The sequence below is a fragment of the Balaenoptera borealis genome, assembly GCF_965194805.1.
Source record: "Balaenoptera borealis genome assembly, chromosome: 8".
NCBI lineage: Eukaryota > Metazoa > Chordata > Mammalia > Artiodactyla > Balaenopteridae > Balaenoptera > Balaenoptera borealis.
In genome coordinates, this window is record NC_138865.1 from 88,675,450 (window position 1) to 88,696,714 (window position 21,265).

The 21,265-nt window shown below is 37.6% G+C and overlaps 1 protein-coding gene across 4 annotated transcripts in view; it reads right to left on the bottom strand.

Moving 5' to 3' along the window:
• The window catches only part of XPA (XPA, DNA damage recognition and repair factor), a 39,132-nt gene that overhangs the window by 1,540 nt on the left and 16,327 nt on the right, over nucleotides 1-21,265 (bottom strand). For 3 of the 4 annotated variants that reach the window (XM_082404203.1, XM_082404202.1, XM_082404204.1), the window contains exons 3-5: nucleotides 13,564-13,669; nucleotides 10,827-10,992; nucleotides 9,039-9,156 (exon numbers count right to left, since the gene is read on the bottom strand). In XM_082404203.1, coding sequence (XP_082260329.1) covers nucleotides 9,039-9,156; nucleotides 10,827-10,992; nucleotides 13,564-13,669 — 390 coding nt within the window. Of the gene's footprint in view, nucleotides 1-5,708; nucleotides 5,952-9,038; nucleotides 9,157-10,826; nucleotides 10,993-13,563; nucleotides 13,670-21,265 lie in introns of all 4 variants that reach the window. The other variant, XR_014247906.1, reaches the window with a different exon arrangement.

Genomic DNA, 21,265 nt, shown 5'->3' on the forward strand with positions numbered 1-21,265 from the left:
GAAAGAACAGGGTTTGAGCAGCTGACTACGGAAGACAAGATGCCACAGCAGGAAAGGGCAATCAGCTGGGATGACTGACGATAAGGAGCATTTTAAATTCCTTGTAAGTCAGGAGCTACTTCTCTAAGAGGTAAGTCAAACTTTGCTTGCAAGAAAACTAGAAAGCCAAGAACTCTGCCACTAGTTCATGGCTGATGTTAGAAAAGCTGCTTGTGCAACTGACCTTATGTCTATTAAATTCTTTATCCTATAAAATGAGAGCAATAGTTTAGGAGATAAAATTGCTAGTAATTATTGCAAAGTACAACATAAATAAAAGAATCACTGACTATCAAGAGCTGGAAAGAACCATGGAGTTATTTTACTTCATTTTATTTTGCAGGTAAGGAAACTGAGCAAAGATAGCATGGGAACCCAGGTCATTTATTCCAATGTTTAGAACTTTTCCCGCTACATCACATTAAAATGTCATTTTCACAAAGAAAAGTTATGTTCGATGCTCTGAAAAGCGACTAGGACATTCTAAAGTTCACACTGCATGTTACCGGAAGAAACCAAATGCGTTGTGTTAATTAGAAATTAACAAGCTAATAACATCTCGGTTTCTAGTTTAATGAATAAAAAGCAACATGAGTTGTTTTCATTTTTCTATTCTGACCAATGATACATCAAGCCCCGCACTGTCTTTGACAGCAGCACTACCTAAGGGAGGGTGTGATCATTATCTTCTATAAACTCAACCTTAAAAATCAAAGTACACCAAGTAATCACACACATTTTCTTTAATCCATTTTACTATGATAAGTACTATCAAAATACTACTTGAATCTTTGTATTTTCAGCCTTTATTTGTAACATGAGGATAAGCAAGCAAATAGGGCTATGTATCAGGCACTGTTCTAAGCACTTTATGTATAAACATTTAACCCTCACAACACTTTGCAGTAAGTACAACTATCATCCCAGTTTTACAGATGAGAAAACTAAGGCTCAGAGAAGTTACGTAAATTATGCCTAAGATCAGGCAGAGGCACAGTCTAGCTCAGGCCATGTTCTTAACCACTAAGCTGTGCTGCCTTTTCATACACCTCCAACATGAAAAGCACTTTATCTGAGACATTTTCAAGCTTCAGTGTATATACCTCTGGACAGTTTCCAAACTAGGGAGAAAATCATGTTCATCCAAACTCTAACCTTTATTCCTATATCCTCTCATACTCTGAAGAACCCTAATTTTTCTAGACATATCTGGAATGCCCTTTACCCTTTTATTTTTCTACCTTGGGGTATTTTTAAAATAAAAAATAAATGATATGCTGACCAGAACTGCACAGATGCCTCATGGTTTCAGATAACAACAGGAAGATGTCTCCTGTCCAAGTTCCAATACCTACTTTTCAACTTTGTTCTGATGTAAGGTATCCTGGCCACTTTCCCTTTACTCCCCCACGAGGAAAATCTCTCAAAATCTGACTGCATCCCAGTCGCTAAGCTAACTACCCAATTTGTGCATTATGTGAACTTAGGAAGAGAAAGAAGAAAATTATTTTCTTAACACTAAAAGAATACTTAACAAAAATCCAGCTTACTAGCCATAATTGTCACAACTGAACATAAGGTTTTATACTGACTTTATGGCTTTTCTTCCCATCCTTCAGCTAATCAATCAAGATCTATAATGACAATAAAGCCATATCTTTAGTATTTACTAGACATTCCTGGAAAAACTTGTGCTAGGAGGCACTAAAACAAAAAACTGGTATGTCTGTCATTTTCTTGCCCTTCTTTCCCCACATGACCAATCTAGTCTTAAAGCCATGAGGTGGAGCAAGTAAAGTGGGCATCTGGAGGGGGGGGAGGAGGGAGCCCAAGATAGATAAGGAGGGTCTCCTAGAGAGGAGGCAGCAACAGTGAAGGGATATTAGGTACATTCAGGGGCACTAATCAAATATATTATAAAGGATAATGGAAATCAGGTTTCTCACTGTCAAAGAAGGAAATTACAAATAAGGAAAGGAAGACAACCAGAATAAACCCTAAAATTTTGGATTAGAACTCGGTATATCAGTGTAAACTCAAGGTTTTAATTATATATTATAGACAGATATAATATACACATGTTTTAAGCTAGAAAGAAGTGCTCAAAGAATGATGAAGACATGTCAAAAGGACACAAGACCTAGCTTGAAGATACTCCTATGGGCCCAAATCTGAAACAATTTGAGCACCAAAGTAACTGACAGAAATGAACCAAAAGCGACTGAGAAGAATAGGAATTAATGAATCCATACCAGTCATAAACAAATGGGGGAATGATGCTATAGAATGCCGATTTCCAACTGGTTAAGTGTGAAGTGAGTGCTGAAGGTAGAAAACAATTTTTGCAACCATCATACTAAATACTGATTCAGGCAAGAACCATCCATGGATGAATGCTAAATTTAGGGTGAAGTGTTAAGGAGAAGCAGGACATTTACATGGTCTTACAGGGTTTTTTTGCTTATCAAAAATAAATATTAACATCACCATTGCGGGCACATGGATATCACATGCCTCCAGATGTGATGCCCTAGAAAAGTCACTTCATTTATGTTCTATCCAACCTGAAATGAATAACCCGAATCTAACCAGGAAACATGAGAAAAACCCCAAATGAAAAACATATTACTGCAAAAAAGGCAGGCAGGGGAAGAGAAAAGACTTTTTCAAAAATGTCAGTGTCATAAACGATAAAGGCTGTGGAAATATTCCAGAATAAAGTAGTTTAGGAAGACTTGGTACCTAAAGCCAATACCTGATCCCAGACTGGATTCTGTACTAGAATAAAAAACTACACAGGACATAATTGGGTCAACTGACGGAATATGGATGCCAGATTAGATAAAAATATCAGTACTATACTTTTGTAAGAGAATATTCCTATTCTTAGGAAACATACACTGTAGTATTTAGGGGTAAAAAAAGGGTGGCAATGTACACAACCTACTCTTAAATGGTTCAGAAAAAAACGTGTGTAGAGAGAATGCAAATGGCATAAAGTGTTAAAAGGTAAATCTGGGTGAAGAATCTGGGTGTCCCTTGTACCATTCTTATCCTTGCAATTTTATGTAAGTTTGAAATTATTTCCAAATAAAAACATTTTTAAAAGACAGCAGCTAGATTGAAGGGGCTTCCAATGGCCAAATTTGGGCATCAAAATGAATAATGACAGGAATGGACAGACTGTAACACTTGAGAATAAGAATCCATGAATCTGGGCTTCCCTGGTGGCGCAGTGGTTGAGAATCTGCCTGCCAATGCAGGGGACACGGGTTCGAGCCCTGGTCTGGGAGGATCCCACATGCTGCGGAGCAGCTAGGCCCGTGAGCCACAACTACTGAGCCTGCGCGTCTGAAGCCTGTGCTCCACAACAAGAGAGGCCGCGATAGTGAGAGGCCTGCGCATCGCGATGAAGAGTGGCCCCCACTTGCCGCAACTAGAGAAAGCCCTCGCACAGAAACGAAGACCCAACACGGCCAAAAATAAATATAAAAAATAAATTAACTATTAAAAAAAAAATGTTATGGTTAAAAAAAAAAATTTCTCTATACAAGTGCTGACCAATAGAAATACAACATAAGCTAGAAGTGCACATTAAAAAAAAAAAAAAAGAATCCATAAATCCAACTAGTACTAAAAAAAAAAGCTCTTCTTTCCAAAAGAAACCAAATTGTAATTGTAGAAATAACGTAAAAAGAAAGTCACCATTTATATCCACCCTAGTAATAACTGACTCAGGCAAGATACAACCTGGGTGCTAAAACCACTGAATGAAACTTAAGGAATGAGATGTTCACATAGTGTCACTCACCCCATAGATATCTTATTAATTACAAAGGGGAAAGGGTACCTTTACAATGGAGAAATCTGGCAGACACTGCCTTACCTAAGCGATACCATGTGTCTCCTGAGGTAAGCGACCCGAATCTAATCATGAGAAAACAAACTGCTAATAAACCAAACTTTGGGACATTCTGCAAAACAGGTGGCCTGGATTCTTCAAAAATGACAATGTCATGAAAGAAAAAGGCTGAGGAACTAAAAGATACTATGGATATGCATCATCCTTGATTGGCCCCCGGATCCAACAACTAAAAAGCTATAAAGGATATTGGAACAACTGGGGAAAGACAAATAATATAGATTATATACTAGGTAAAAGCATTATATTAATGTTAAGTTTATTGAATGTGATTATTTTTTGGTTAGCAGAAACATGTCCTTATTTACAGTAGATAAATGCCTAAGTATTAATAAGAATCACAATGTCTGCAAGTAACTCTTAAATGGTTCAGCAAAATACGTGTGTGTGAATGAGGGAGAAAAAAGCAAATGTGGCAAAATGTCAACATCTGGTGAAATAAAAATTTGTTTAAATAAGGATTAGAAAGTTTTTCACCTTACTTCATTTAAGCAACTTAAAACTTTGGAAAGTAGAGGTCAACTACCTACTGCTGAGAATGAGAAGAAGAGGTGGAAAGATCAGAGACTTTAGAAGAGTGAGAAAAGGTCTGCTAGGCCTTGGGAAAACTCAGGAAACCTTGGGGGTGGAGCGGGGACGTACCAAGCAGCCCTGAAAGCCTAACCGAGGCTGGAGAACAGAACAGCGGTTACCACGTTCCAACCTCCTGGCCCCACTGGCCTAGGATTTCACAACACAAAAAGCTGTAGACTACTTCTCTTGGAAGGTTATAAAATTGTTCACGATAACCATCAGTCTTGCTACTGATTATCTTCAGGGACTGTTTCTATTTTTTACCCAAAGAAGTTTTCCCCTAAATCTTTGTTTCGATGAAAAATGTATCTTATACCACTCTAAAACTTGTATTTTATCCAGCTTAATATCTTAATTTTACAAAAGAGGCAGCCTGTATTCAAAGAAGCCCAATGCTGTTTACCAGATAAACTTATAAAAGAACTAGTGGAGGGAGACCAGATACTTCTAAATACCTGATGGGAGGGCAGGAAGTTTTGACATAGGGTGCCCATTGGTAACGAGAGGGGAAAAAAATCACAAGGAAATAACAAAATAACATGAAGTTAGGATAGGAAGTTTCCTATCCTCCAAAACTGAGGATAGGAAATTGTGTCCTTCAAACTCCCCTGAGAGAAGCCCCAAAATAGTCATAAATATAACCACAGGGCCAGAATGTAAAATGTTCACAAACTTAGAAGGAGCCCCCAAATGGGATTTTCTCACCCACCTCTTTTGGGGAAAAAAGTGCATACTAACAAACAATGAAGATTAATTGTTCTTTGTTTTTAGAAGGCTAACCTCTACCAGTATTAAGAGAAAGCTGAGTATAACTTTAAAGAAAAGCCTTACAGCCACCTTATCTGTGGAAAGGAGCCACGCAAACCCAAAATGTTCTGTGTATTTGCACCAATTCAAAGTTCCCATCCAATATCCAGGCCAACACATACTGCCTTTTTTAAAATCTAGTTAAACTAAGCACAGTGATGCCATCCTTTCTACTTCTGCCTTCTCGGATCTAAGAGATCTGTAACAATTTGAACTTGCCGACAAGGAAATTCTTGTCTTCACCTTGTCTCAATTTATATATACACCTTATACTATCTATAATTTTCTTCTCTAGTAAGATCAATTCTTTCTCAAACTGATTAAGTAGAAGATCGTATTCTAAAAACAGGTAAATGTAATCTCTTACCTTTCCATAAAGAAGTAAACTTTGTGTCAGCTTCTTTGTGGATCAAAATCAGAAGACCAAGAGGAACCAGGTTCCAATTTCTTTTGAACTAAAAAAACTTTTAGACTTGCTTTTATTCCTCTCTGTTCTGAGCCTTCTGAGCAAAGTGCATAGTAAGCTCCTTGTTTCTAATTTCTACAGTGTCTACTCCACTCTCAGCCCTTTGTGGCCTAGTCAGGAGGACAGGAACATATCCACCAACCTCTAAAGTAAATCAACAAGAAGAAGCCATAATTAAAGAAGGCATGGCACTGACCTCTGCACATTAAACACCAGAAGACAATGGAGTAATGTTTATACAACTGAGAGAGAACTCAGGTTTTCATATACAAGAGAAACAGAAAAACATTCTTAGATTCTAACAGGGTCTTAGAAAATAAACCATTCTTGTAACCACTTGGAAAATTTCCTCAAAAAGCATGCTTCATACAAACAAGAAATAAACTGAATTAAAGAAACCAGTCTTAGGAGGTCCAAGAAAAAATTCAGGGCAAATTCAAACTCTTCAAGGATGAGGAAAATCCACAGTAGTTTATCTGGTGGATAATAGCAGCAATTTAACGTAGAGAAAAACAGCCAATTATGTTTGAGTTTATACTTCTTTAAAAAAAAAAAACCATGTGAACTGTGTAAATCTTAAAAGAAATGTTCTAGTCATGCTAATGTTTAAATAGATGACTATCTTAATAGAATTGTTATAGGAAAAAAGCATAAAGAAATTAAACAGATGCCATCATCTTTTATTGTTAGTCAAATTATAGAATTTAGTCCCCTTTAGATGACATCTTGACCAAACTACAGAAATATTATAGTATCTAATAAAACTACAGATAGACCCTCTTTTTAAAATATTTCATCACTTTGAAGGTATAACTTTCTAATTCCTTTATCCATATATTATTATCTACAGCAAAATACCATCAGGAAAGTAGTTTGAGGAGGCAGCAGAAAGGGAAGAGCTGAGGTGATTCAGGGAGCTGGGGCTAACAAAAACACTAGGCTGATATGTGATTAGTCTATCAATGTGCCCTCCTTTTTCACACCCCTTAAGGTGCCTTCTGTTACCTGATCCCTCAAGGCTTTCCTTGATATTGGAAGAGAAGAAGGGTCAGGGTAAAACATAGAAGAGATTAAAGAAAGGACCAAATTCAAAAGAAGTCTTTCCAAATCCTCTCAACTGGCCCTTGCAGGGATTCTGGAAGACTGTGGTACAGAAGTGGCTAATCTGGGGACGAATCTTCAATGAAATGCTCTTACATGGCATAGTTTGCTATAGGAAACCTCTCTACAAAGGCATAAAAGTGTGCTTATTACCCTGATTCAGGAAATGATATGTTAAGTAACTATAATTTATATAAAGATGTATATAAGGATGTTTATCATGGGGTTGTCTGTCTTTGATAAATTTTTTTTTATTAAACTTTGATTTTTATTCTTTACGGTTAAGTTGATCAATTTTACATATCAAAATTTTCATTTGTAATCAAAATTAAGAAAGCTGAATTAGAAATGTGAAATACGCTCAACTATTATTCCCTTCCTGTAATTAAAGAATAAAGCAATCATTGACAAATATTTGAATATTTACACCCAAGTCCAAGGATATATAAGTGGATCTTTTACCTGCCTTCATTATATAATATCTACCGGGGAAAAAAATAAAACTTTTCTCTAAAGAGTATCCTTGTACAGCAACACATGCAGAACTGCCATATTCTTATAACAGGTACATAATATCCCACGGTAATACTACGATCTATGGGATGTCACTCTGCCCTAGTTCTCGTCTAAGCAACTTATGTATAATGTCTCACTGATTCCTTACTAAACTTTTATAAGGTGGGTGGTATTATCATCATTTTTATAGTTGAAGAAACTGAAATACAGAGAAGTTTTGATATACTTCATAAATGTCCATCAGTGCTTCCATTTTTATAAAAATTTTTTAAGGGCCTATGCATAGAGAAGAACTGGAAAAATAGACAAACTGTTACTGATGATTGTCTCTGGGTAGTATAATTATGGGATAGAAGTTCTTTGTAGTCTTCTAACTTCTCTGCACTGCACATGAATTACTCTTGTATTGAAATGGGGGAAAGAATTCCCTCACAATAAGAAGGAACAAGGTAGGCTTACATTCAATTTTTTTTTGTTTGCTCTTTTGTTTTTAAGACATATGAACTATCTTCATTCACCTTCCAAAACCTCTTCTAAATCCTAAACACATAGGCAAAATTACTTATTATGGCTACGATACTCATTTTAAATGGATCAATTTAGTATATGTATAACCCTGTATATACAGAGAATACACGTTATCTATATACACTTGACACCACACTGGCACTCTACGGTATGAAGAACATTTATGCCTGCTTTTTAAGATTCTCTGTAGGGAACCTGTGATACAGCAACAAGTGCCCTTTGTGCTCCTATAACATCCTATGTTCATCACTGTCACAGTACTTATCACACTCGATTATGACTAAGTTTACCAGTCTTTCTCTTCTGACAAAATGTTGACGCCAGCATTTGTGTTAGCACAGAGCCTGGAACACAGCTGACACTTAGCAATTGTTGGATACACTGATTACAGATGGATGGACAGACAGACTTCTGCATATATGCATACATGGATGGGTGCATGGACAAATAAATATAGAGATAGATGGACAAAAGAATGGACAGTCACGTGGATAGACAGATGAATGGACAGAGGAATGAATGTACCAAGGCAGACTTTCGGTCATGAAATCCTGGCTCCAGTCCCAACTCTCTAGCACCTATGTAACAAGTCACTCTACCTTTCCAGGTCTTTTATTCATATACAAAAGTGATTAGACTATCTGACATTAGAAGGTTCCTTCTAGCTGCTAAATTAGATCACTGAGACTTAGGCATTATTTTTTCATTTTAAGTAATTAGAGAGGTTTGCTGGTGGAAAACTTCACTTTTGATAACCCTGTGGGTCACATTTAAGATTGTATTGATGCCAAACCCTTAACCAGGGGTACATTCCTGACCCTACCGCCGTTCCTATACAAAAACATGACTCACTTGAAGACGAGGGCTTACATGCTTTTTTAGAATTGCAGTGAGGTTTGGACTGAGAGTCTCAAACACCAACTTACCGAGGGCAAACAAAAAGTCTTCTGTTCTTCAATTTATGGGAAAAAAAAAAAATTTCCAATCCAATGGTGACATTGTATCTTTAAACTGGAAGAACTTAGCTAAAGGCTCTTTGCAAAGCAGTAGAGCACAGTCCTTCATGATATAAATGTAGCCACTTACCTTTTACTTTTTTATCAAACTTCTTCTGTTTCATTTTTTCTCGGTTTTTCTGTTGAACTTCCTTCGCTTCTTCTAATGCTTCCTGACTACCCCAAACTTCAAGAGACCTCTTCACAATCTGAAATACAGAATCCATAAATTAGTTGTGATTCATTGTTGTAAAATAGTTATAATTATTAAATCCATAGGTGCCAAAGAGTGATTTAACTTAAGTGCAATTTTATAAGTATTTATTTGAAATTTAAAAGTTTTAAAATATTGATAAGAAACAACTCTAATAATATCTCTATCTAAACCTATGAAACCCTCAGTGAATGTATGATGAATTAGATTATGTATTTGCAAAGCACAATAAAACCAGGTGTGCCTGTGTAAATAGAAAAGCTGTCCTCTGACTGCAATCACTTCTCTGCTTTGTTTTCATGTGAATCAAGAGAACTACATGTAGTCAGTGGGTTTGATGACTTTTGGCAGGATCACCAAAAAAAATCTGCTGACCAATTAGCCATATCAGATCTAAATATGAGGTCATCTCCAGAAATCTCCCATCACAGGAAATCAATCACTACTACTCTTCTCCTGAATCAATAACAGTTTCCATCCACTTGACTAATTTCTGATCTTCAAAATATGAATTTTCTTTAAAAACTTTGGTAGCTGAATGACCTAACAAGTCTTTATTCTAGTTTAAAAACCCTGGAATATATATATATATACTCTTTATAATATATATATACTCTTTATAATATTTATTTACATTTAGGGAAATGATATACACACTGAGAATTATGCTCGGGATGTCTCTCACAATATGTTACAGGGACCAAAATATCAATCGATCAAGCCAAACTGAAATTTCTTAACATAAAGCAATATACTGTTATTTCATAAATTCTAAAACATCACATTTTCCACAATTTAACATCCCTGAAAATGCTGCGTCACTAATGTAACTTAATGGTACTTTAACAACTCTGAGTCAAAAAGTGGTTCAGAAGAATTGGACTCTGAATGTAAGTTAAGTTTAGGAATACCTTAATAAATCTGTGGTACTTGCATTTTACTTTTTATGTACATACAAGCATGATTTATAGCAAAAAAAAAAAAACTATTGTAAGTCTAATGGCACTATTTCAATAAAATAGAAGCACCAAGTGATAAGGCAGCACTGGGTCAGTTTAATTAGCAGCATTTTTTCATTTTTAATAGTACATAAAATTATGGTGAATCTTAATCAACAGTGTATTATGTTTAGTGAAAATTCAGTGTATGTTTGCTTTTACAATGTGGTTTCTTTATTAGAAGATACTAGGATTTTCTAGTATATTCCAATCAAACTGTGCTCTAAAGCAATGCCTCCCAATATTTTTCATATAATGGCACAAGAAAAGAATATTATGATATTTGTACCATTCTTGGGTAGATACAGGAAGCTGGAGTTAGATTCTGGGCATCTGTGAAATTCCTAAATTTTTTTCTATGATTTTATTTGGGGGGTAGGTGGGCAAGGGAAACACGGGCTGACTCCTATTTCAAGCATTTTTGTTTCCAAATTGTACTCCTAACATCACCCAATAGTAATACATTTGCTTCAAAGTGCCACATCAAAAAGCAAAATAAGTAAACATGTTATTAAATGTCATTATGTACGACTATGACTCATGTAAAACAATAAAATGAAAAGGATCTTTTTAACTTTCTGTAAGTAAAAACTAATTATAACTATTTCATTGTTAAAACTTCACCCGACCCAGGGTTTAAAATGACTGAATATAACTTATTAGAGACCTGTAATTTTAAGTAGAGTTTCATATCACCCCATTGTGCATGATGAGGATTCTTCTTCACAATAAATTTAAGAGCTGGTTCTCTTTTTTCTAAATCACAATCTTTCAGAAGGTATTCTTGTTTTGCTTCTGTTTTAGTTATAAGCTTGTGTTTATCATCAGCATCTCTGAAAACAGATTAAGTCCATTATATAAAGTAGTTGTTTTAAATAAATTAGATTTTCAAACAGTCCCAAAACCTAGGGGCATACATGCCAAAAGAAACATATAAAATACTTTTTCCTGAAACTCTCATGGTCAAATTAGCAGCATAAGAATTCCAACAGAAAAATACTTTCTTTTACTAATTCTGAGAAGCTATTTATATTAGCAGCAGATCCATGTTATTTAACATGTTAAGAATTTCTTTTTACTAAGTCCCTCTTTTCCACAAAGTATTTGAAATAACTTACATGAACACAGCAAATATAAAAGAGAACTAAGACTCAATGAGTAAGAAAATATAAGGCTTAAAGTCAGGACAGGCAGGATATAAGGAATATAAACATGCAAGGTCCAAATGCACCAAGCACAGCTAAGTTTCCAGTTGGCTCTGAGCTTTTACAAAGCCCAGGTTAAAATGGAGACATAGTCAATTACATAGCTCTTCTCATTCATTTGTTCTCCATCTACATGCTAGGTATTGTCCAAGGTACTAGGAATACAGCAAAGAATAAAACAAAGCCTTGTTTTCAGGAAGCTTACATTCTAGTTAGGAGAAGACAGTCAATAAGCAAACATGATGACTGATAAAAGTGCTATAAAGGAATACAAAGCATGGTAAAGGAAAAGAAATTTTCAGAGAGACTGGGAAATCAGAGAATGCCACTGATGAGGAAACATTTGAGCAGGGCCCTTAAGAAGTCAGAAAACATTCTGAATAGCTAGAGAAAGAACATTCATAGCAGAAAGAAGAGAAAGTACAAAGACTCTAGGACAGGAGTGTGCTTTGCAAACGGAGTTCACAACAAGCAGGCCAGTGTGACCAGAATGCTTAAAGTAAGTGATGGTGAGAAGTGATGAAAAATAAAGTCAGAGACAGGCAGGGGTCTTGTAAGAAATGGTGAAGACAATTTTATTCTAAATGGATTAGAAACCATTAAAGAGTTTTGAGTAAAATGCTATATGGAGAAGAGACGGTGCAAAAGTGGGGGAAGAGGCCAGTTACAAGAGTACTACTGCAGTGGTCCAGGCAAGAGCTGATAGGGGCCCAGTCCAAGGCAGTAATGGTACAGAGGATGAGAAATGGATGGATTCAGGATGTGGTTTAAATATAGACCCAAATGGACTTGGAATTAAACATGGGATAGAGAAACAGCCAGTGAATGAAGCTGGCCTTTAATGAAATGGTGAACACTTAGGAGGAGGTATAGGACAGGTGGTGGGGGGAGGGGGGGAGGAGTTATAACTGGGAATACCTTTAAGAAGACTAAATAATTTGGAAGTATACACCAAAGGAGGGAACAGGTAAACTACATTGTACTAATCTATAATCATCAAAGATGTTGGGAAAAACAAATAGAATGGAGGGCTGTATTCCTAGTTATGCTTACATTTTAAAAGTATATTTCCAGACTACTACATAACTTTCTTTAAATTGATAATTAGTTGCTTCCATTTTCTCATGGAATTAAGGTTATACGTGGTAATTTAGTTCCCAACACTATGTGTACTTTAAGGAGAGTGGTAACACTGTGGACCTTAACCACTGTGTGCGTTAATGACACTGTTACATCACTGGGAATAGAGTTTATAATTCCAGTGGGTACCAGAACATTTCCCATCACAGATCTGATCATGAGACCAAAAACATCTCCCATTCTATCTTCTAAGGATCTACTTAGCAACAAGGCAGTGGTGATGGCTCTAGATGTCTGCAGCAGGTACTCTGAAAAGGCAGGTCCACCAGGCGTGTGAGCAGTTGATCTGGGACTGTACATACAAGAAGTGGGGACAGGGAACAGATAAGAGGGCTAAGTAAGAATCCAAGGTGGGATCTTTAGGTGTGAAAGACACCAACACAGGACTTGGCTGAGGTAAGCAGTAGGGATAGGAGAACCAAGTGGAGTGAGTAATATTCTGTGGTGATACAAAAAGAGATAAAGGCTAGGAGAAGAAAAAGAATGACAGAAGAATGTGATTTTTCCTCATCTAATCTCTTCCCTGCCAATTCAGGAGAGTAGAAAATGAATGGAAAGAGGTGTTCTGAGTACCAGAAGAGTAGAAAATGAATGGAAAGAGGTGTTCTGAGTACCAGAAGAGTAGCTGGAGGCATTATACTTCCCCCCTCCTCTCATTGAAGGTGCCAGTCCTCTGCCCAAGGTATCAACACACACTAGTCAAAGTAAGAAAGAAACAAAGGGATCCTTAGGGGCTGGGGGGAGAGAAGGGTTAGGAACCTGCTACTGAGAGATGGTTAACGCCCCCCCAACCCCCCAGCAGAAAGGAAAAGGACATATCTATGGCAGAACCAGGGACATCCTTCCTATTTATGTGGCATAATGTTGATAAGCACAGTCTTCCTGTAATTCTTTAGCAAAATGGAAAACACAGAAATTTTAGGAAACTCCCAAAACAAAAAACATATTTATGAAGAAAATATTAAATCCAAATGGATCTAATTATTGTTTTGCCCTAAACCTACATGCAAACATTAAATTTTAGTAATTTAGAACATGCTCTGAAATAAAAATAAGTACCTGCAGTTATCACAAGTTGCCAAATCAAAGTGGTTCATTAGATAAGAATCCATAAATTCTTTACCACATTCTTCACATATAACATAATCAAATTCCATTACAGGTCCTAAAGAAAGGAAGATTAATTCTCTAAGTTGCCTTTTTTTGTGATTAGAATAGAGCTTCCTCTATTTTATTAGCTTACCAGCATGTATTTTATGCCTGATACAAACGTATTTACGTAAAAGACAACATAAAACCTTGATTAAATAATCTTACATTTATCTAAAAAAAATTTTTTTTAAGGAAAAAAGAAAAGAAAAAGGAAATACCATAAAGGAAAAAATTATGGACTCACCCAGTATTTTTGAACTCAAACAACATGTAAGGTACTTGTATTACTTTTGTATTGCTGGTATAACAAATTACCACAAATTTAGTGGCTAAAATAACACAAATTTATTTTCTCACAGATCTGTAGTTTATATGTTTGACACAGGTCTCAGTGGGCTAAAGTCAAGGTGATGGCAGGGTTGCACTCCTTTCTGGAGGTTTTGAGGGACAACCTATTACCAGCCATTTCCAGCTTCTAGAGGCCACCTGCATTCCTTGACTCATGACTCCCTTTCTCCAGGGATGTAAGCTGGAGCCAGCAACTGCAGCTTCTTCCATCACTATGGCTTCTTCCATAATCACACCTACCCCTGACTCTCTCCTGCCTCTCTTCTACTCTTATGGATCCTTGTGATTACACTGGGCCCAGCTGGATAACCCAGAATAATCTCCCCATCTCAAGGTCTGTAACCTTAATCATATCTGCAAAGTCCCTTTGGCTCTGTAAGGTAATAAATTCATAGGTTCTGGGATGGTTAGGAGTGGACATCTTTGGGGGCCATTACTTGGCCCACCACAGTACTGTTGAGAGTACAAAGATTAGTCTCAAGGCCGGAGGGAGGTGGGGGAGCTGCTTACAGATAAGGGAGACGGGCACTAACATATAACACAGAAAAGAGAGGCAATACAGAATTCACTTTCAAATGGGAAACTTTTTCTCTCCCTCCCCCCCTACCAACAGAGTAAACAGCTTCCTCTTCATCTGTCTCAACCACTAGATTGGAAATCTCTTGAAGGCAGAGACTGTATTTAGCTATAGATCCTCAATACCCAGCACAGAAACCACTCTAGGTAGAGTAAGGCCGGATTTTTTTTTTTTTTTTTTTTTTTAAAGATTTCAAATACCTAGCTAAGGATCTTTATCCTACAGAATTTTTTTTTTCCAGCAAGTCTGAAAGTTTTACTCCTAAGTCTTTAGGATGATTGCTACTGCCAAGCCCCAACTCTGAGAACTGCCACAAGTCCCAGCAGGAAGAAAAATGGAGTTGCCATTTGTTCATGTTTGTTCAATGTATTCCTATCACTGCCTTCCCTTACCTACTTAACACAAGAAGGTCAGTCAGTATTCTAGCACTCCTCAATCTCACTCATCTCCAAACTCTAAAAAAAAATCACTCTTCTTTCTAAAATATTACAGGGGCATAGCTATGGACAAAAGGAAAAACTGAAAATATAGTCAAAGTGGTATCTTCAAAAAACTGGTTACTGGAATGTGTTTGAATAGAGAGAAATTACAGTCAGAAATACCAATTAGGAGGCTACTGCACAGTATTATTAATCAAAAGCCATAAAATGTGCATACATTTTCCTAATTTTAAAAATGCCTTATAATGGAAATTTTTAAATATACATAACGATGATTTTTCAACTCCATCACTCCCTTTACATTTACCATTTGGAAATTGCCAGTCTACTGTAATCAAGAGCCTTCCTCTCCCCCATTCAGTCATTCATTCACTAACACATTTATTATCCATATAGACTCATGGATTCCTATTATTTCAATGGTGTCCTTCATTACTTTAGTGTTCAAATTGTCTGAAATTTGGCCAGTGGAAGCCCCTTCAAGCTGACACTTATGCCTCTGTAACATGCTTCTATCACTTTCTGAACACTTACATATTTTCTGGCATTACAAAATGTCCCAAGCTCATCTTGTAGCCATCCTGCCCCAACCCTGGAATCAGCTATTTCTCTGAAGGGCCGTGGTTCCCTTTAGTGGAGAACAGTATCAGCATCCAAGATCTGGACACCAGCTGTGCTCACTGCTACTGGGCTACCTCTGCTTCATGGCCATTTCTGTGAACAGGGTTAGGAAATATACATATATAAAGACACACACACAAAAACGCATACATGTACTGTACACTTTTTTTGTTGAGATATAACTGACATAACATTATATTAGTTTCAGGTGTACAACATAATGAGTCAACAATTGTATATATTACATGATGATCACAATAAGTCTAGTTAACATTCGTCACCACACGGTTACATTTCTTATCATAAGAATTTTTAAGATCTAATCTCTTAGCAACTTTCAAATATGTAATACAGAATTATTATTACCATGCTGTACATTACTTTCCCATGACTAACTGGAAGTTTGTACCTTTTGACCCACTTCAAACATTTCACCTCCCTCCCTCCTCCCCCATCTGGCAATCATCAATCTGTTCTCTGTATCTGTGAGTTTGTTGGGGGGGGGTGTTTTTAGATTCCACATGTAAGTGAGATCATATGGTATTTATCTTTCTCTGACTTACTTCACTTAGCATAGTGCCCTCAAGGTCCATCCACGTTGTCACAAATGGCAAGATTTCATTCTTTCTTATGGCTGAATAATATTCCACTGTATGTATACACACACACACACACACACACACACACACACACACACACACACATATCACACTTTCTTTATCCATTCATCCATCAATGGACACTTAGATTGTTTCCATATCTAGTTATTGTAAATAATGTTGCAATGAACATGGGGGTGCATGTATATTTTCGAGTTACTGTTTACATTTTCTTTGGATAAATACCCAGAAGTGGGTTGCTGGATTAATGGTAGTTCTAATTTTTTGAGGCACTTGCATATTGTTTTCCATAGTAGTTGCACTGATTTACATTTACAAGGGTTCCTTTTATCCACATGCTCACCAACAATTATTTTTTGTCTCTTTGATAACCACCATTCTAACAGGTGTGAGGTGATAGCTCACGGTGGTTTGATTTGCATTTCCCTGATGATTAGTGATGTTGAGCATCTTTCCATGTACATACTGGCCATCTGTACGTCTTCTTTGGAAAAATGTCTATTCAGATCTTCTGCCCATTTTTTAATCAGATTGTTTGGTTTTTTGCTATTGAGTTGTAGGAGTTCTTTATATATTTTGGATACTAACCCCTCATCAGATGTATGATTTGCAAATATTTTCCCCCATTCAGTTGGTGGCCTTTTCAAAGGTTTCCTTTGCTGTGCAGAAGCTTTTTAGTTTGATGTAGTCCCACTTGTTTAACAGTTTTGCTTTTGTTGCCTCTGCTTTAGGTGTCATATCCAAAAATATCACTGCCAAGACCAATGTCAAGGAGCTTTTCATCTATTTTCTTTTTTGTTTGTTTTTTATTTATTTGGTTGCATTGGGTCTTAGTTGCGGCTCGCAGGCTCCTTAGTTACGGCTCCAAGCTCCTTAGTTGTGGCATGCAAACTCTTAGTTGCAGCATGCATGTGGGATCTAGTTCCTGCATTGGGAGCACAGAGTCTTAACCACTGTGCCACCAGGGAAGCCCCCATCTGTTTTCTTCTAAGAGTATTATGGTTTGTCTTACACTTACATCTTTAATCCATTTTGAATTATTCTGTGTGTATGATATAAGACAGTGGCCCAGTTTCGATCTTTTGCATGTGACTGTCCAGTTTTCCCAACACCTTTTTTGAAAAAACTGTCCTTTCCCCTTGTATATTCTTGGCTCCTCTGTCATAAATTAACTGACCATATGTGTAGGTATATTTCTGGGCTCTCTCTTCTGTTCCATTGACCTATGTGTCTGTTTTTATGCCAATACCATACTGTTCTCATTACAATGGCTTTGAAATATAATTTGAAATCAGGGAGCATGAGGTCTCCAGCTCTGCTCTTTTTTCTCAAGATTGCTCTGGCCATTCAGGGTTTTTCATGGTTCCATGTGAATTTTAGGATTGTCTGTTCTAGTTCTGTGGGAAAATGCCATTGGAATTTTGATAGGGACTGCACTGATTCTATAGATTGCTTTAGGTACTATGGACATTTTAAGAATATTAGTTCTTCCAACCCAGAGCACAGAATGTCTTTCTATTTATTTGTGTCTTCTTCCATTTCTTTCATCCATGTCTTAGAATAAGTTTTCAGTGTACTAGTATTTCACCTCCTTGGTTAAATTTATTCCTAGGTATTTTATTCTTTCTGATAAACGGGCAACTGTAAATGGGACTGTTTTCTTAATTTCTCTTTCTGATAGTTCATTAGTAGTGTACAAAAATGCAACAGATTTCTATATATTGATTTTGTTTCCTGCAACTTTGCTGAATTCATTTATTAGTTTACATGTACACTTCTACATGCATACACATATACATGTTTTAGAAATCATGAGTTCACACTGATACTGGCAATTTTAATCCATCCCCACAGGGTTCTTTCTTGCCTTCTCCCATTCCATATTTGTATGCCTTTTCTTCTACAATGAGAACCTTGACTCCCAACAACATCAAGAAATACATTCATCTGCTTGAGCCAATAATACATCTAAACTAGTTTCAAAATTTCTTCACTCATACCATTCTATAAAATGAGTTCAGGAATTTTGTGGTTTTCCCCTTACCCCACCCACCTCAAATTGAGGATATACTGTCAAATACTGTCCTCGTAAATCATTTGGACTAGTTCTTTCTGTCCTCCCCCCTTCAACATGATCATGTTATTTCCTTTGGAAAAATACGTCCATTTGTTTATTTGCTTTTAGGTTATTTACTCCTTCTATCAATGTTAATTTCACTTTTTTTTAAGTACGTAAACTTTACCAGAAATATACATACTTTTGGGTCAGTTACCCTACTGCTATGAATCAGAGAGCTGGACAAAAGTTTACCTCCAAATATATTCACTGCAGTAATAATTATTAGAATAGAGAAAAGAAATAAACCAAAGAGCTGCATTTAAATGAATCATGGTGCAGTCATCAAATGGAGTATTATGTAGCCATTAAAAAGAAAGTTCTGAAAGAATATTTAAGAAATGGGGAAATGCTCTTAATGGCATTTTTATAAAAGAAAAATATTACATTCTCATTCACATATCAAAAACAGTCTCAAAGATAATACATCAAAATGTTTGCACAGGAAGTTACTGTTTAATGGGACAAAGTTTCAGTTTCGGATGATGAAAAAACTCGAGATGGATGGTGGTGACTGTTACAAAACAATGTGAATGTATAGTACTTAACGCCACTAAACATATGCTTTAAAAGGTTACAATTGTAAATTTTATGTTATCATGTTTTATCACAATTTTTAAAAATAATTTTTTAAAAAGACAGTATGAACAGTGACTGACCTCACTGTTACACACTATTCTCTCCACATGGTTGCATTCCCCTGCAGTCCTAGAGTACACAGTGGGTTTAATTCTAGACCAGAGGTTGTCAAAGTGTGGCCTCCGGGCCAGCAGCATCAGCATCACCCAGGAACTTGTTAGAAACAAATTCACAGTCCCTACCTAAGAGCTACTAAATCAGAAGAAGCTCTAGGGATGGGGCCCCGCAATCTGTGTTTTAATAAAGCCTTCCTGGTGATCCTGATGAACCTTGTTCTAGATTCTAAAAGCATCTGATAGGCTCTGTTTTATACGCAGCAAAGCTTAATGACCCAAATAAATTATTTTGATTTTTCTCGGCTATGCTACAAAAATAGACTGTCTCTAAAATTAACAAAGAAATCCTTGGTGGGGGTGTGCTGCAAAGGGTCCAAGGGACACTTCCCTCAGCAAAGGATAGAGTACCCAGTCATAAGAATCCTGGGAAGCAGAGGGACTTCCCTGGTGGTCCAGTGGTAAAGAATCCGCCTTCCAATGCAGGGGACGCAGGTTTGATCCCTGGTCAAGGAAACAAGATCCCACATGCCACGGGGCAGCTAAGCCCGCATGCCACAACTACTGAGCTTGCAAGCCTCAACGAGAGAGCTGGCGTGCTGCAAACTACAGAGCCCACGCACCCTGGAGCCCGCACACCACAACTAGAGAGAGAAAACCCCCAAGCCACAAGCAGAGAGAAGCCTGAGCACTGCAACGAAGAGGCTGTGAACCGCAACAAAAGATACCGCATGCCGCAACTAAGTCCCAACACAGCCAAAAAAAGAAAGAAAGAAAATAGAGGAGGAACCAAGATGGCAGAGTAGAAGGACGTGCTCTCACTCCCTCTTGCGAGAACACCAGAATCACAACTAACTGCTGGACAATCATCGACAGGAAAACACTGGAACTCACCAAAAAAGATACCCCACATCCAAAGACAAAGGAGAAGCCACAATGAGTTGGTAGGAGGGGCGCAATCACAGTAAAATCAAATCCCGTAACTGCAGGGTGGGTGACTCACAGACTGGAGAACACTTAAACCACAGAAGTCCACCCACTGGAGTGAAGGTTCTGAGCCCCACGTCAGGCTTCCCAACCTGGGGGTCTGGCAACGGGAGGAGGAATTCCTAGAGAATCAGTTTGAAGCCTAGTGGGAATTGATTGCAGGACTTCGACAGGACTGGGGGAAACAGAGACTCCACTCTTGGAGGGCACACACAAAGTAGTGTGTGCATCAGGACCCAGGGGAAGGAGCACTGACCCCAGGGAAGACTGAACCAGACCTACCTGCTAGTGTTAGAGAGTCTCCTGCAGAGGCGAGGGGTGGCTGTGGCTCACCATGGGGACAAGAACACTGGCAGCAGAAGTTCTGGGAAGTATTCCTTGGCGTGAGCCCTCCCAGAGTCTGTCATTAGCCCCACCAAAGAGCCCAGGTAGGCTCCAGTGTTGGGTTGCCTCAGGACAAACAACCAACAGGAAGGGAACCCAGCCCCACCCATCAGCAGACAAGCAGATTAAAGTTTTACTGAGCTCTGCCCACCAGAGCAACAGTCAGCTCTACCCACCACCAGTCCCTCCCATCAAGCCTCTTAGATAGCCTCATCCACCAGAGGGCAGACAGCAGAAGCTAGAACAATAGTCCTGCAGCCTGTGGAACAAAAACCACATTCACAGAAAGATAGACAAGATCAAAAGGCAGAGGGCTATGTACCAGATGAAGGAACAAGATAAAACCCCAGAAAAACAAGTAAATGAAGTGGAGATAGGCAACCTTCCAGAAAAAGCATTCAGAATAATGATAGTGAAGATGATCCAAGACCTCGGAAAAAGAATGGAGGCAAAGATCGAGAAGATGCAAGAAATGTTTAACAAAGACCTAGAAGAATTAAAGAACAAACAAACAGAGATGAACAATACAATAACTGAAATGAAAAATACACTAGAAGGAATCAATAGCAGAATAACTGAGGCAGAAGAATGGATAAGTGACCTGAAGACAGAATGGTGGAATTCACTGCTGTAGAACAGAATAAAGAAAAGAAGGAAAAGAAATGAAGACAGCCTAAGAGACCTCTGGGACAACATTAAATGCAACAACATTCGCATTATAGGGGTCCCAGAAGGAGGAGAGAGAGAGAAAGTACCAGAGAAAATATGTGAAGAGATTACAGTTGAAAACTTCCCTAACATGGGAAAGGAAATAGCCACCCAAG